The 14,673-nt window shown below is 40.5% G+C and overlaps 1 protein-coding gene across 1 annotated transcript; it reads right to left on the bottom strand.

Annotated features, from left to right (window-relative positions):
* Nucleotides 1-3,304: 3,304 nt before the first annotated feature.
* slc5a6b (solute carrier family 5 member 6) lies at nt 3,305-13,554 on the bottom strand. Its single transcript, XM_072365211.1, has 15 exons — nt 13,098-13,554; nt 12,953-13,018; nt 11,045-11,096; nt 10,900-10,967; nt 10,626-10,780; nt 9,091-9,231; nt 8,451-8,580; nt 8,093-8,181; nt 7,483-7,595; nt 7,324-7,394; nt 7,156-7,242; nt 6,897-7,069; nt 6,709-6,815; nt 6,493-6,614; nt 3,305-3,998 (listed from the first exon to the last, which is right to left on the bottom strand). The coding sequence occupies exons 1-15, from the start codon at nt 13,443-13,445 to the stop codon at nt 3,852-3,854; spliced, it is 1,869 nt and encodes a 622-aa protein (XP_072221312.1). The 5' UTR covers nt 13,446-13,554; the 3' UTR covers nt 3,305-3,851.
* Between the last annotated feature and the right edge of the window lie 1,119 nt (nt 13,555-14,673).

The raw sequence follows: 14,673 nt of genomic DNA, 5'->3' as shown, positions 1-14,673 counted from the left end.
AACTTGAATGCTTAGTGACATTTTCATCTACAAAACACCAAACACGTCTTCAGAGAAAGTTATTTTATCTAGATTTATAATGGAATAATACATAGCGAAATATCAGCCTACCTTATTTCCTTAATGCCCATCAGTGAACCATCACAGCTGCTTGTTAACATACATACAGACTGACAGCAAAATGACAACAGCTCACTCATAAAGTCAGCTTTCAGGGGAAGTAGAGAAGGGACATGCAAAGTGAAAAGGCCCTTGTGTGGAGTTAATTTGACTTTCAAAACTGGTGCATGCATGCTGTTAACTTTTTTTTTTCCCTTGTCCTGTCCATTTATTTATTTTTGTTTACAATATATAACATGTAATAAAGCCGAACCGGACCGGGGGACAAGGAAAGAAGAAGAGCAAAGAAGAGAAAACAGAACAAAAATAGAAACAAAAACCAGACAACCAGCTACTACAGGCTAAGCCTGTAAACCAGCTGCTAAACAAAACAGACGACAATCCACGGCCTTTGTGGGGAATCCAGCCTTAGTGCCACCAGGAGCACCTGAAAGCAGACAAGCAGAGAAAAAACAAACAAAAACAAGCACAAGTAGCGGCAATCGCATACAACACAACTGTGGATAGATGACCTGAAACCACAGGATAACACATCCGTAAGCATGCTACTGGGCTAATGAAAGTGTTTGTGGGTGTGTGAACATGCAACACCCATGGCACAGGACCTACATGATAACCGTGCTTAATTATGAGTGTATAAGTGTACACGGCCACAATCCACAATAGGTTATGTACAATTTTAGTTTTATATCTAAATGGAGCCCAGTGTGAAAAATCTAATAATTGGTTTAATAATAGTTTTATTTCTCTCTCTTTTTGCTGTTACTAAGTAACTCAGTGTCAGATACATCTTAGGGGCTTATTAGGGAGGGTTATCAAAAGTTCTCACATCCAGGGTAGAGCAGAGCAGGCCTTTTGGAAATTAATAAAGTTAGTTACTTGTCCTCAGTAACAGTAGGCTACATTGAATAAAATAAGAAAAAAAAACAAGTCACATGCGAGGCAACCCGAAGAAGTTTTACATGGAAGGTGGATAAGAAATGTCTTCAACACAATATGAGGTCAAAGTCTACTAGTTTTTTCCCCAACGAAGAATATTGACATTTTTAGCTAGCATAGCTTATTCATTTCAAATTGTGGTGAAATGATTGGAAATAGTTTTTTTTCCTTTTCTTTTGGCTGTGTTCAACAATATAACCATCACCTGGAAGAGCTGTTTTTCGAAGAAGAACACAGGATTTGCATGTCATGAAAAAATTAATTAAAAAAAAGCCAACTAGCTCCACAGCTGGCAGTGGTAAACCACATACCACATGAAAACATAACAGGTCATTGTTAGACGGCCAACCAGGGCTCTCAAGTCTAACGCATTTGGAGAGATGTCACTCTTGCCTGCATTCAAAACTTGAGAGCCCTGCGGCCAACCTCCCAGAGCAGGTTTGCATAACAGCACTGCTGTCCATTTATTGCCAGCCGGATAATCATCTTCGCCGTTGCTGGTCAACAGTAAAGGCCAAGCAGAATTTGTTTAAAATACAACAACAACAAACATTCTGTCAAACGATAGGAAAAACATCTCCATTTACTTTGTAGGCGGTACACAAAAGTAGACAATTATACACAGATTAGTGGCGGACGGTTTAGCAATATATTTCTGATCAAATATGATGATGCATTACACCTTTGAATATTACACGAATAGCTAAGATTTAGGCTTTATGGGACCAACTTTGTTTATAATTAAAAAATAGAGAGAAATAAACATCTTCTGATTTAAAAGAAAAAAATGCAATGTAAAATAAAACTACCCTCCTAGCCTACATTACATTCACACCATAACACCTCAATAACACTTTTCCATAGAATGAGTGTCTTAGGCTAGAAGACTAGCATTGTGTGGGTAATTAGCTACTGCTTACTCTCTGGGTGGTGAAATAACTTTCGATATCTTTTCTTTTTCGGTGGGATTTTCTATTTACAGAGCAGAAACATGGGCAAAAATGTTGAGACAATGTGAGGATTTACTGTCACGATATTGTGGCGGCAAACCTGTCTGCAACAGCCAATCGGATATTTTACCGTCAATCCAGCGTTTTACATCAACTCCGCCACACAGCGCATCTTCTCGTCGGGAGCATTGACGAAAGGGGCTGATCTTCAGCCAATCAAATGGCAGTATGTACCTTGTTGTCATGCAGGTTATACTGAACATTGAGACGAGAGGGCACGTCGAGAAAATAGTTCTCTACAAATGCTTAATACTACGAATGAGTTTGTGAAAAATATTAGATTTAATGCATTATGTAAAAAAATATATATATTATCACAAATATCAGTAGGGACGACTCTGTTTTTTCCCAAACTTTGGTTGTGACTTTTATGGTCACAACCAAAAATAAGGAGAATTCCTTATTTTGATAACAAAATATGCCTTCAAAGAGCAAATCTTTTTAAAACAGCATTTCTCATTTTGTTATCATATCATCACAGCTGGCTTATAAACATGTCACCTTAAAGCAATGTCCAAACGTGACCCGGCTCAGAAAGGTGCATTGTTTTTTGTTTTTTTTAAACTTTTTTAGATGTTTTATTTTCCCTTTATTTTCCTGGAAATACCAATCGAAGCATTGATGCAACAGAGGAGTCATAAGTTTGAGCATTGGGAATAAAACTATTTGACTACAAAGAAACACAAGTTAGTCCTTGTTAGAATGAATGGTCAGTGTAAATATGCAAGTTGTACGTACTTCTACATTGAAGTAAGTTTGTACTTCGTGGCCCTTTTCAGACATCTAAAGGATCCAGCCTCCGATCGTTTCCTTTATACTTTTGCTTTCTTTAAATCAAGCTCTCATCATCATCATCAACAGAAAGGTAAAATTCAACTGCTTGTGGCACGGCGACTCCTTTTCTCCCATTATATAGCTTAATGTGCCGTATGAAACGGCTCTTTTTTAATGTTGGTGTGATTATTTTTATTTTAATCAATAATCAGTTGTAATTTACCACAGCAAGATAAACTTTAGTGTAGAAAAGTAAAGTAACGTGCAATGTAGACTGGCGAGTTTGAGTTTGGCACCGGCTGGTAACGGTCATCACGTGTGAAACTGCTGCCATTACCCACTGATTCGATGCCGGTTAAATCTGCATCTGTGACGGTATGTTTTGAGGCATGAGTGAATGCAAGATGAAACACGAGCAATGTTTTAACTACAAAATCTTTAATCCTTTTTTAACAATAAAAAAACCTAAAGTAAAAGGTTTTACATCTTTCAGCTGCAACACAGTCATAATTTACTCGAACATTTTTCAAAAATAAGGCGACGGCACCTTACAGAGCCACTCGCACAGATGCAGTAGTGCTGATCAATAGTCAAGTTCACAGAAAACAATAATAAACAAAAAAACTGAAGACATTTTACATTTTGGCTCTTGATCTCGCTGAACACCATTTCGTTCTCATGTAACAGGAAAGTGGCATTTCTCCACGTGAAGACAGCTGAGTGTGGATCTGTGTTCTCGCAGCTGAATCTGACAAACACTGCGTCAGATGTGCAAAACAGTATTTGACTCAGCAGCAAACCATTTTTTTATTTTATTTTTTTTAAATAAATGGGAACACGAAATCTGGAGATTTAAGAAAAAACAAACATCAACAAAAAAATATCTGGAGCTGACTGAATATTATTTCTGGCCTCTCCGCAGCAGCTCGCAGTGCTTTTCCATTCAAAGTTCAAGTCCGACAGTTTTGCTTAAGGATTGCGTACATCCTCATGTGCGAAATTCAGACATCACACCGCAGTCTCATACTCTACAAAAGGAGTTTGAGCCTCAGGAAGAAAGGTCTCAGAGTCTTCCTGCGATGCTCCCTCATTTGGTGGGAAGGGGAGTCCGTTACCTTCTTTGTGCTGTTGAGGCGGCCGTCCATGTGTTGAGAGCTGGAAGCACAGTTAGAAAGATATCAAAAGAAAGATATGTGTCCCAGGATTTGACACAACAGATATTCACCAATGTTGGTTTAAAAGTTTTACAAGTCGGAAACTGAAAAGTAGAAGTTATTTGATTGCAAATCAAGGTGATGAAATGATATCAAAGTTTGATCTGACGACGGTGCAGGAGGAACAGCGGGGATTATTAATTCAAAATTAACTTTGTCGGTGAAAATGTTTACAGCAAAAAGCTGCTATGAAATCATCTTGTCAAGTCAGCTTAGTTTTTAAAGTTTTCCCTTTCAGATGGCTGATTTCTCAATGCCATGTGTCAGACATGTTCACGACATTTTTTCCAAGTCCACGTCCAAGTCTCAAGTCTTTGTGTTTGAGTTCAAGTCAAGTCTCAAATCTTTGAGTCTCAAATGACTGAAATTAACGTTCTATCATTAGACACATGCCATTTGGTCAAGATTAGACTGCTTTGCTGTATGTTATGGAGTGAAACCATGCACTGAATTATCAATACAGTAATATCATTATACACTTCAGGATCAAAATTGATCTGAGCATGATCACTTAAGAGGGCTATTTCAATCCAATGTGAAGAAACTCCATGAAAGCATGTTCGAAGTATATAAATGTATTTGGAAATATGTGTGCTTGCGCTGCACCACAGGATACATGTTAATAACTGACATATTAATAACTGACTGTGTAGCCTGAACATCTCATGCATAACCTTTTTTCAGGTACAGTTTAATTTTTTTTGACAGTGTCAACCTGGAATTTTATCAGGTGTCACTGAAATTGTAAAGGTTGGCTATTTTAAAACAGCAATTTAGATTAACGTTAAGCTACATCCACGTAGACTTGGCTTAGCAGTTAGCTTAGTAACTGTTAACCTACTTAACCAAAGTCCTTCCCAAAGTTCACAGACTGCTGCAGATAAATCAGCAACGCCGTGTAGTGAACAATGAAGATATAAGTTTACAACACTGTTCACTTTGATTAGTTTGCTAGCGGTACCTGTTGATATGCGCTAAGTTTCCCTTTCACATTACAAAGAGACTGACCTATCCTTGTGCGTTTTTAGGTGCCTGATGAAGTTGAACGTAGTTGAGCCAGCGTCATTTATCCTGATACCACACACTTTGCAAGTGGGCGTTGGCTTGTTTGCCATCTGCCATCAGCCTGCCATAAGCCTTGTCATACATCGGAATCAACTAAAGATCAGAAACAATCATTTCATTAAATTAAGATAGTTTAAGAGTTCCAAACCTCGAGTCCAAGTCAAGTCTCAAGTCTTTTGAAGGCAAGTCTGAAGTCAAGTCTCGAGTCTTTGTTTATGTGACTTAAGACTCGAGTCCCCATCTCTGCCATGTGTCGCTGTTCATCTGAGGTTGTATTTACCGAATTCTAACCTGACCAAATCTGGACCAGATGATTTATTATCATGTCCTGAGTTAAAAGAGGGAGTATTTTCTTTATAAGAAAAATTACACCTCTACAGCCCTACAGTGTTATCAATTTAAAATTTTAAATAAAAATCTAAGTTAAAATGCAGAAGTGCTGTGTGGAAACTAAGCACATCTGGGATTCAGAAGCTTGTAGAACCGCTTTTAGCAGAAAAACTCGATCATTTCTTGTAGGATGTCAGCGTTGTGGAAGAATTTTGACGCATTCTTATTTACGACTGGGACTTCCACCCCATGGAAGACTTGCAACTGTCTTTCTCTCTGTAGAATGATGGATTCCAGATAGTTTTTGAAAATGGCCTTATAACCCTTCCCAGCAACAACAATTGCTTTCCAAAAGGTCATTGCTGATGTCTTTCCTCCTTGGCATTGCGTTAACACCCGCCTGAATGCTCCAGAGCGGCAAACTGACGAAACTTTTGCTTTCGTGGAGGTGCTCACACCTGCTGATGGTCAGCTATTAAAGTCAATTTGATTAGCAGCACCTGCAGCAAGGGTGGACTTTCACACGCTACAGAGTTCTGGTCACATTTGCCACATTTCATTGGGCTTTTTTTTTTTTTTTTTACTGATAAAAGCCATACAATGGTTTCAAAGGGTAAAAAAAAAAAAAACGAGCAGAATCTTGTAGTTTTTCTCAAACTTTTGTTGGTCTTTTGTAGCTTAAAGGCCACGCGTGAAATTCTCGTGCAGAAAATGGACTCTAAAGATGGCCGACCAATGGAAGGGTCACGTTCTTACATCAGGAAATTCACTGTAACAGACGTTTAAATTCATCCCGAAGACTGTTTCGTCTTCAATATGTCGACTGATTTATATTCAGTTTATGTTATATTATCATTATTATACTGTGCTCATTCTATTTTCATTAGAAACAGTTCAGTAGTAAAATCTAAAGTGCAGCGTTATACGACTCGCTATTCCTTACAGTCTATAGCTTATTCATCTTTCTGTTTTTTTTCAATGTGTAAGAGACTTTTAAAAGCAATGCTCATTTTGTAGCTACACTCCATCTTTTGACTTACAGACTGTCCCGGAGGAGTGACACAGCACAATTTCTTTTTCAGGTGTTCAGGAAGGAAACAGAACAGTTTCCCAAACAAGGGGTAGATTGTTCCCGGAGTCACATCCTCTTCCTTCATTGGGCCTCAACAGAGAAAAAAATTTCAAAGTTGATTTTAACATCATCATTTAACATTATGGTAATGTTATGGCATGTGTAAATGTAAGAGCCTTGCTACCTGTGAGAAAGCTGATGATCAGACCTACGATAATGACTATGGAGCAGTTGAATGCACTGTACCACATGTAGGACAGTGAATAAAACCTCTTCACCCCAGAGGGTCGGCTAAAAGAAACAAAGAGATGATTATGCTGTGAAACGAGCACATTAAAATATGCCATCCAGCGCCGCCGGAGTGACTCGCACCTCTGAGTGACATTGCTGATCGCTGTGTGGAAGGCAGCAGTGGTGTTGTCTGACAGCAGGTCGACACGACAGTTGGGAGGCAGAGGTCTCGCGGCAGCGCTACGAGCGATGATGCTCCCGATGCCGACCCAGAAAGACACAACCAGACCTGTGCCCAGACCTGCTATTGCACCCTGGAAACAACAAAAAAAAAAAAAAAAACTTTTTTTGAGCTCCTGACTCAACATGTAACAGATCTAAGTGACAAACTTCAACTTACTGTGGAGTTGGCCCATGGGAAGAACATCCCGAGACAAAACAGGCCGAGAATAGGACCACCAACCATCCCGAAGATCTTTAAAGCCACCTGGAGTTCAAACATGAACACTGAATGCTAATTAAGAGAAAGATGTCAACTATTATTGACAAAAACAACATGCAACATTACCTGTAAAACTGAGTCACCCATGAGGTGGGTGAGATAGGCCATGGCCAGACACAGCAGCCCATAGGACATGGCTAATTGTGGAGACACAAGTTCACACTTTAGCATAAATCTGAGCTTTGTATCATGCATCTGGTGAGTTTGGAGCTTCAGACTGCTAACCTAAAGCTTTGGACAGCAGGGTTGCTCTCGCCTCTGTCATGGAGGGGAAATGTGGTTTGATGAGGTCCTCCATCGTCACAGTGGCCAAAGAGTTGAAGGCAGAGGAGATGGTGCTGCGGGGAAAAAGAAAACCGACATACATGTCATTAGCTAATGCCATCTTACATTTGCCATGTGGCAGTCATGTAGGGAGGACATATTCTGGAATGAGCTTCAAATGTGGATGAATTGCACGTACTCCCCTTTTGTAATAACAACTGTGGGGTTATAGAAAGACTTTATATAAAAGCTCATTTCAGAAAGAAGATGGGATATTCTGTAATATGTCAGTAAAATCATAAAGCATTGATTTGCAAATCTAATAATATGTCAGTCAAGCACCCAGGCTCTTGTACTAGAGGATGGAATATTCTTTGCAATTCTGGGAAACTATTTGTTAAATAAATAGTGATACAGTATAAAATGTCATGTGTTGTTATTCTGAGCTTGTATTTTTCCACATTTTAAGAGTTGGCAAGGACCAGATCATTTTATTTCCTTCTTTTTAAATATTAGAGTTTCTATGCCACAGCTCTGAAAAAGCTCCACAGACGGGGTGGAAAGTCCCTACCTGAGGGCAGCGCTGAATAAACAAGCAACAAACAGTCCAGGCAGCCCAGGCAGACCCTGCAGCATGTCCATCACAAAGTGTATCACCATCTTCAGAGAAGAAATTAGAATAAAATTTTCATGGAACAGTTTTTGCATACACTCATTTAGCCACAATACATAAGCTCTCTGTGATGACAGACACCACCATTTGCAAACCAAACATAATGTGAAAAATGACTGCAAATGATGTTGTCTAAACTCCGCATTCAAATTTCAAGAGCATTTTTCTGTGGTAACCCCTTAATTGGGATTGGCAAAAAAAGGCGGGAAAGTTGAAAAAAAAGAAAAAAGGTGGGGGGTGGCACAGTGCAACTCACCGCATCCCTGGTGGAGCTGCCCAGCTTGTCAGAGTGGTCCTCTCCACAGTAACGTGCGAACATGACCAGCCCCATGACACAGCTTAGAGCCAGGGCCAGCTGCAGGGAGGGAAACACCATGTAGCACGACCTGAGCATAAACACAAACAGACAAGAGTGACAACTTCTGACAGCAGCTTTTCGGTGGTCCTTTTAATATGAAGCATGATAACATTCTCACAACAACCCACTGAGTCAAAATCTGGCACGTTGAAGTGTGCGAGAGTGATGAGAGGCTTCACTCGCACACCACACCTGATGACTGTGACGCATAAAAAGTCAAGCGAAGAACCCTTCAATGTGCAAGTTTCATGGCAGCTGTCGGGAATATTTTACTCTGAAAATTTTGGCCTGCTTAATCCACTGCATCTACCCACTCAAGCTCTGTTGAAACATTCAAATCTGGACCAAAGTCAACTGACTGACTTTTCCATCAGTCTGTTATTCTGTCAGCGCTCTCTGGTGGACAAAAAAGATCACAACACCTTCTTTAAATTACCTTTAACACATCTTTTAACATTTCTCTCCTGTGATATCTTGCTCATTATTGACCTATTATATCACATCTATAGATCATTTGCAAATCTACCGGGCTGCATACCTGACAGCTTCTCTCTCTGTGCGCGCGCTCAGGTATCTCTGGACCTGAGCCTGGTTCACTCCATACAGGGACAGCATGAGGAAGATTCCACCGACCCCAAGAGTCCAGAAGGTGTGTCTCTCTGTAGGATCTGGGTTGAAGCTGAAACACAGGAGCGAAAAGGCAGGACTTGGTTACTCATTATGAAATGTGACAACAAAAGTACTTGCAAGAAGCATTCGCTGCACCACAAGTGGAATCGTTTAAGCAGCGTATAGACGTTTGAAACGTTTTAATGGAGCAAAATTGAACCATGAAAGCTGCAGTATTTCAGTAAGAATACAAAAGGTGGCTCCACAGGTCGGATCCTCGCCTCTGGCTGCAATGTAATACGTTAATTCAATTCAATTCAATTCAGTTTTAATTATATAGCTCCAAATTACAACAATTGTCATTTTGAGGCACTTAAATAATATAGTCCAATTCAAGCCAATTGGATTTCAATTCATTGTAATCATAATCCAATTAATTAATTTCAAAATAATCCAATTCATTCATATAGAGCCAATTCAAAAAACAATATCCTAGCTAAGGAAACCAACAGACTGCACCTAAACTTGTTAGTGCCTGGTTGTTGGAATGCTTGACTAGGGCTCATTGGTTGGACAGAAACATGACTTCAAATAAATGATTATGTTGTCCTGTAACTGCTGAATGTGGAAACCATAACTGAGTGTTGACAAAAACTAATCATGTACAAATTCAGGCAGGTTTTCCTTCATTTTCTTTCTTCCTTCTTCAATAAGAGCCACAGCAAGCACTACAGTCCGAGTGGGACGCAAAAACATGAAAAATAATTTTTGTCAGCACTTGCAGGACGCACTACAGTTGCGTGCACAGTTGAGTTATAGCTGGGCTACAACCTGGCCATTTAACTGGACCACTGTCACTGGCCCAGTTTACATCCACTGGTGAAAAATCGAGGTCAGCGCATTCTACCGCTTCTAACTTCCTCTGTGGGAAGTCATCATACATGGAAGTGTAGCTAAAGTCACGGCAAAAATGCTGTCTCTAAATTACGTGAAAGTTAATTATTGTCAGATGACACCACAGGTATAAAGGCAGGATTTTATTAGAGCAGAGCGACAGTCTGGAAATGCGGTCGTGAGCTGACACGTGGTCTTAATGACATGATTTTCAGTCACAATTTCTGTTGTGTTAAGCTGTCAAAAAAAAAAAAAAAACTATATGTGAATGGGAGTTGCTTTACTGGGAATTTGGTTGCTTTGATATACACTTATGCTTTAGCAAAAAGAAGGAACTTTGGAGCATGTATTGAGCATCTAGGCCCATTTGAGCCCAGATACGTGACAACTGCAGGGAAGATTCAACCTCCAACTGCGTTATTTATGCGAGAGCTTCAGTTTTGTAAAATTTCAGTCGGATTAACATGTTCACATGCATGTTAAAAGTTTGGTTCTGATGAGACTAACAGCAATTCTGTCCCTTCTAGTGTCGCCTTGACGTACAGACTCCACGGTATTCACTTGACTTACTCCAGACCAGATATGCGGTTTCCCTCCCACACTTTCCTCCAGACTTCTGACACTCCTCCAGTCTTCTGCACCCCCACCACAATGACGGCCAGCTGCCCCGCAAACATCACAACCGTCTGAAAGACGTCCGTCCAGATGACAGCCTTCAAACCGCCCTGTGAGGAACATGAACAAATCAGACGACCACTTAGACTAAGATTCCTCGTACCTGTAACCAGAAACACTCTTTTTTTTTTTATACTAAGAATGAAAAATGACTTCTACTGTAACTCACCATTGTTGTGTACAATGTGCACACGAGTCCAGTGGCCAGCACAACTCCCCACAACTCAAATCCAGTAACTGAAATCAAATACAGCAACTTGCTGAAATGCTAATTAAATTTGACTAAATGTTAAATTAAAACGGGTGCATTTTACCTGCATTTAGTGCAAAGGCAGGCGTGTACACGCAAACACCCATATAGACAACCTGTGGCCAAGAAAACAGCAGACAAATAAAACACGACTGCCATCATAAAGGTTAAAATAACGATTCCACATTTTTGAAATATCAGATGCATTTCCAGCATTTCTTTATGGAAGTAGAAATTGTATTTTCTGAATTTCTGGAGAAATTCTGATAAACTGTGTGTACATTTTTTTGCGAGGCACCGTTTCTTTCATTTTTAAAAAAAAAATAACCATGGGTCTTTGCTCCAAACTTCAAAGCTTATTGCCTCTACAATAAGCCGCAAAAATACTTTTCCATGTCAGTCAAACTGTGTTATATCTGTGTTAAGCAAAAATTCCTTGGAAAGTCTGAAGGTTGTTCAGAGCACCGCTGCGAGGCTTCTGAGTCCTCTTAGTTGTCACTGTTGCCAATTCAGCTGCACTGGCTCCACATCAGTGTCGGAGTTCTAAAAAGTTGTGACTTTTAAAACTCTGTATGGTCAAGCGCCAGCGTACACCAGACAACTTTGACATCCATAAGTCCTCAGCAAGTCCCTGAGGTCATGCGATCGGGGCCTGCTGGCTGTGCATCATGCAAGGCTGAGACACTAAAGGAAGGAGAGAGAGCCTTTGCAACTGTGGCCCCAGACTCTGGATCTCTCTCGCTGTTGGTTCAATTTTGTTTTCATGTTATAGCATTTTATTGTGAAGCACTTGGTGATAATTATCAAAGATGTGCTGTACAATTAAAATTTGCCTTCCTTTACTCTCTTCTTACATACTTCCTTATCTTTGGTATTTTTATAGGTGCAACAAAAGGCATGAGAACAAATGATGTGTCTTTGTGAGAGTCTGCTCATATCAAAGGTCAAGACAAAATGAACAATCGGTTCTTTGCCAAGCTGGTGTAAGGTGCCCTTGAATTAGGTGTCTTTTTATACCTATAAAATAATTCATAGCTCAGTGTTAAGTGGCTAAAAAAAAGAGTCGTGTACAAGAACTGGACTGAAAGTGAGTAAAAAACCAGCCAATGGTCAAAGAAAAACTTGAAAGGACCTTCAGACAATCTGGAGAAATATTGCTCAAGATCGCTTTAAAAAAAAAAAAATCCAGAGAAAGTTGAGCTGCTTGGAAGAAAATATAACGAAATGAGGGGTGACTCAAACTTCAGCACAGTACTGGGGTGTTAAATAGCTCATCTGGTTGAGCGGGGGCCACCAGAGCCCAAAAACTCTTAGGAAAAGACTTATACAATACTGTATGTAAATTTTTACTATACCGTTGACCAGGGGCGGTTTTAGGGGCGGGGCCACAGGGGCATTCACCCTAGCTGAAATCTGATTGGCCCCCTGAAGTGCCCCTGTCCCATCACTCATCTGTCCAAGAGCTTGATCAGATTATAGGTGGATGCAATTCCATGCTGAAACACTAGCGGCGCTAATGAGCCAAATAGGAACGTCCAGCGTGAATAAAGTTTGCAGAAGATGAAGAAGATTTGAACATCTTGAACATGTTGGACAAATACTTGGCCCCTCTATAAATATTGTGGCCCCTTGATGGCCCCTTACCCAGAAAAATCCTAGATCTGCCACTATCTTTGACAGCTAACGACAAAAGTGGAAACAAGCTTATGCCTGCATGTACAACTACACGTTTTTGCCCTTTAAAAAGAACCATGCATATACACAGCTTTTTAGAATGCTTACGCACAGTTCTCCTTCTGTGTGTGCGTGGAAATGCACATATTTGATATTTGTCTTCACTGAGGACTGCATTCTTTATGAATGCCTTAAAATGCGACAAATTAAGCTTCTGCTGACCTTAAACCCCCTGTGGTGATGAGGAAAACGAAACACCGCTACTGAACCAGTAACTGAAGCATTCAAATCAACTCACCATTTGAAAGATGAACGTCAACGTGCCACAGATGCGCACCGCTTTGCTGAACCGCAGTTCCAGATACTACAAAACCAAATGACACGAGAGCAGTGGGTTGTGAAAGCCGATTTCAATCTGAAAAAATGTGAAGGCCTCTGCATACCTGGTAAGCACTGGTGAGACGCAGTCGGTACAACACAGGAATGAAAACATGAGCTGGAATGATAAGTCCAAGAAAGTAGGAACAGCCGATGAACCAGTACTGAGTGCCATGATTGTAGATCTCAGCTGGAACACCGATGATCGCCACGGCCGACTGGAAGGAAGCGATGAGCGACAGGGAGACAGGAACACAGCCCATGCTCCGGTCTGCCATCAAGAACTCCTGCGTGGTGCGCTGACGCCCGCCGGATAAAGCATAGTAAAGTCCGATGCCTGTTGAGGCAGCGAGTAAGACGGCAAATATAACATAGTCTGCAGCTGTGAAGAGCTTCTGGTTGGAAGGGTCCATCTTTACTGTCTCCCAGCTGCAGGTGAAGAAGACTGTCTGCCTTGTTGGTCACACTTTCACACAAATGGGAGACAGCTTTCCTTACACCCATCAGTCAGAAGAGTCCAGCAACCTTGAGGAAATGAGGATAAATGAGGATTATGAAAGTCAATAATCAACCTCAGTGCCTTACAGTTTTATATCCACCTCCTTTTAAATCACAAATACACAACTTTGCCAAGGGAACTTTGATTCCCATGAGCTGGTTTTCAGAAAAATTCATGTTTCTTCCTGAGCAAAAGCTAAACTCTACTGCCTCAACTCAACTGCTCGCCGTGTAACGGCGTCGTTACGCGACAAAACAACCTGCTTGAGAAATGGGACTCGGTGTAGGCAAACTGAGGTCAGGCAAGCTCTGCACCAAGTAACCTCTGCCCGTACTGGTCCGAAAATAATTACCACTGTTCTGGCAATGTGAGGGGAGGTTGCCCAGCTACTGCTGCTGAGCCAGAGAGATAAAACAGCAGCAACAACAAATCTCTGTGGGTGTTGAAGGTCACTGGCAGAAGCTTCAGCAAACACTGCCAACTGTGGAAAACATTATTTCTCACTCAGAATATACAGTCCCAGCTTTGGGGTTGAGCAAAACTGATTCAAATGTGAGCATTTGCTGAAGTTTTGTAACTTATAACGCAAGTTGCTTCTTTTTAATTTTTTTTTATTATTATTGTTAGCTGGATCAAACAGATATAGATACAAACGAAATCAGAAGAATAATGAGCACTTATTTGATGAGCTCTGACAGTTACAATCATATTCAATAAATGACCAAACAGTCACTTTCGCTGTTGATCTAATGATTTCGTCAGTTAACTGTGGTGAAAAAAGTTGTTGCATTCCCTCTGCAGATCCAAGTGTGCAGCTGCTTCTAAATCCCGCTTACTGAAAAATCTCAAAAGAGGTGCACAATTTCACTCAATCTGAGTTCATAAGAGGGGAAATATTTAAATAGTACAATACTATTACAGGAATGAGAATGAAGTGAAACGAGAAAGTAAAAAAAAATGGTTACACAACATAAAAGTTTCACCTTTACGCGGCAGCACTGTTATCCGGATATAACTTGCTGTCAGCGGCATCATGCTGCTTGTTGAGACGTTCAAGAGCTCCGCGTTAGTTTAACATAAACTGCCTGAGTGTTTCCATGAGTGGTGAAAAATGATGTTTTGACACTACAGGGTCACATTTA

Source organism: Leuresthes tenuis, unplaced genomic scaffold, assembly GCF_036924035.1.
Source record: "Leuresthes tenuis unplaced genomic scaffold, fLeuTen1.0.hap1 SCAF_15, whole genome shotgun sequence".
NCBI classification, from domain to species: Eukaryota; Metazoa; Chordata; class Actinopteri; order Atheriniformes; family Atherinopsidae; genus Leuresthes; species Leuresthes tenuis.
This window is presented reverse-complemented; position numbering and strand designations above follow the sequence as displayed.

Excerpts from the sequence above, each read along its gene's own strand:
- slc5a6b (XM_072365211.1), bottom strand. The coding sequence starts at position 13,445 with ATGGACCCTTCCAACCAGAAGCTCTTCACAGCTGCAGACTATGTTATA. Across the intron at positions 10,968-11,044 it reads TGCCTTTGCACTAAATGCAG|TTACTGGATTTGAGTTGTGG; the intron begins GTAAAATGCACC and ends ATTTGATTTCAG. Across the intron at positions 10,781-10,899 it reads GCACATTGTACACAACAATG|GGCGGTTTGAAGGCTGTCAT; the intron begins GTGAGTTACAGT and ends TGTTCCTCACAG.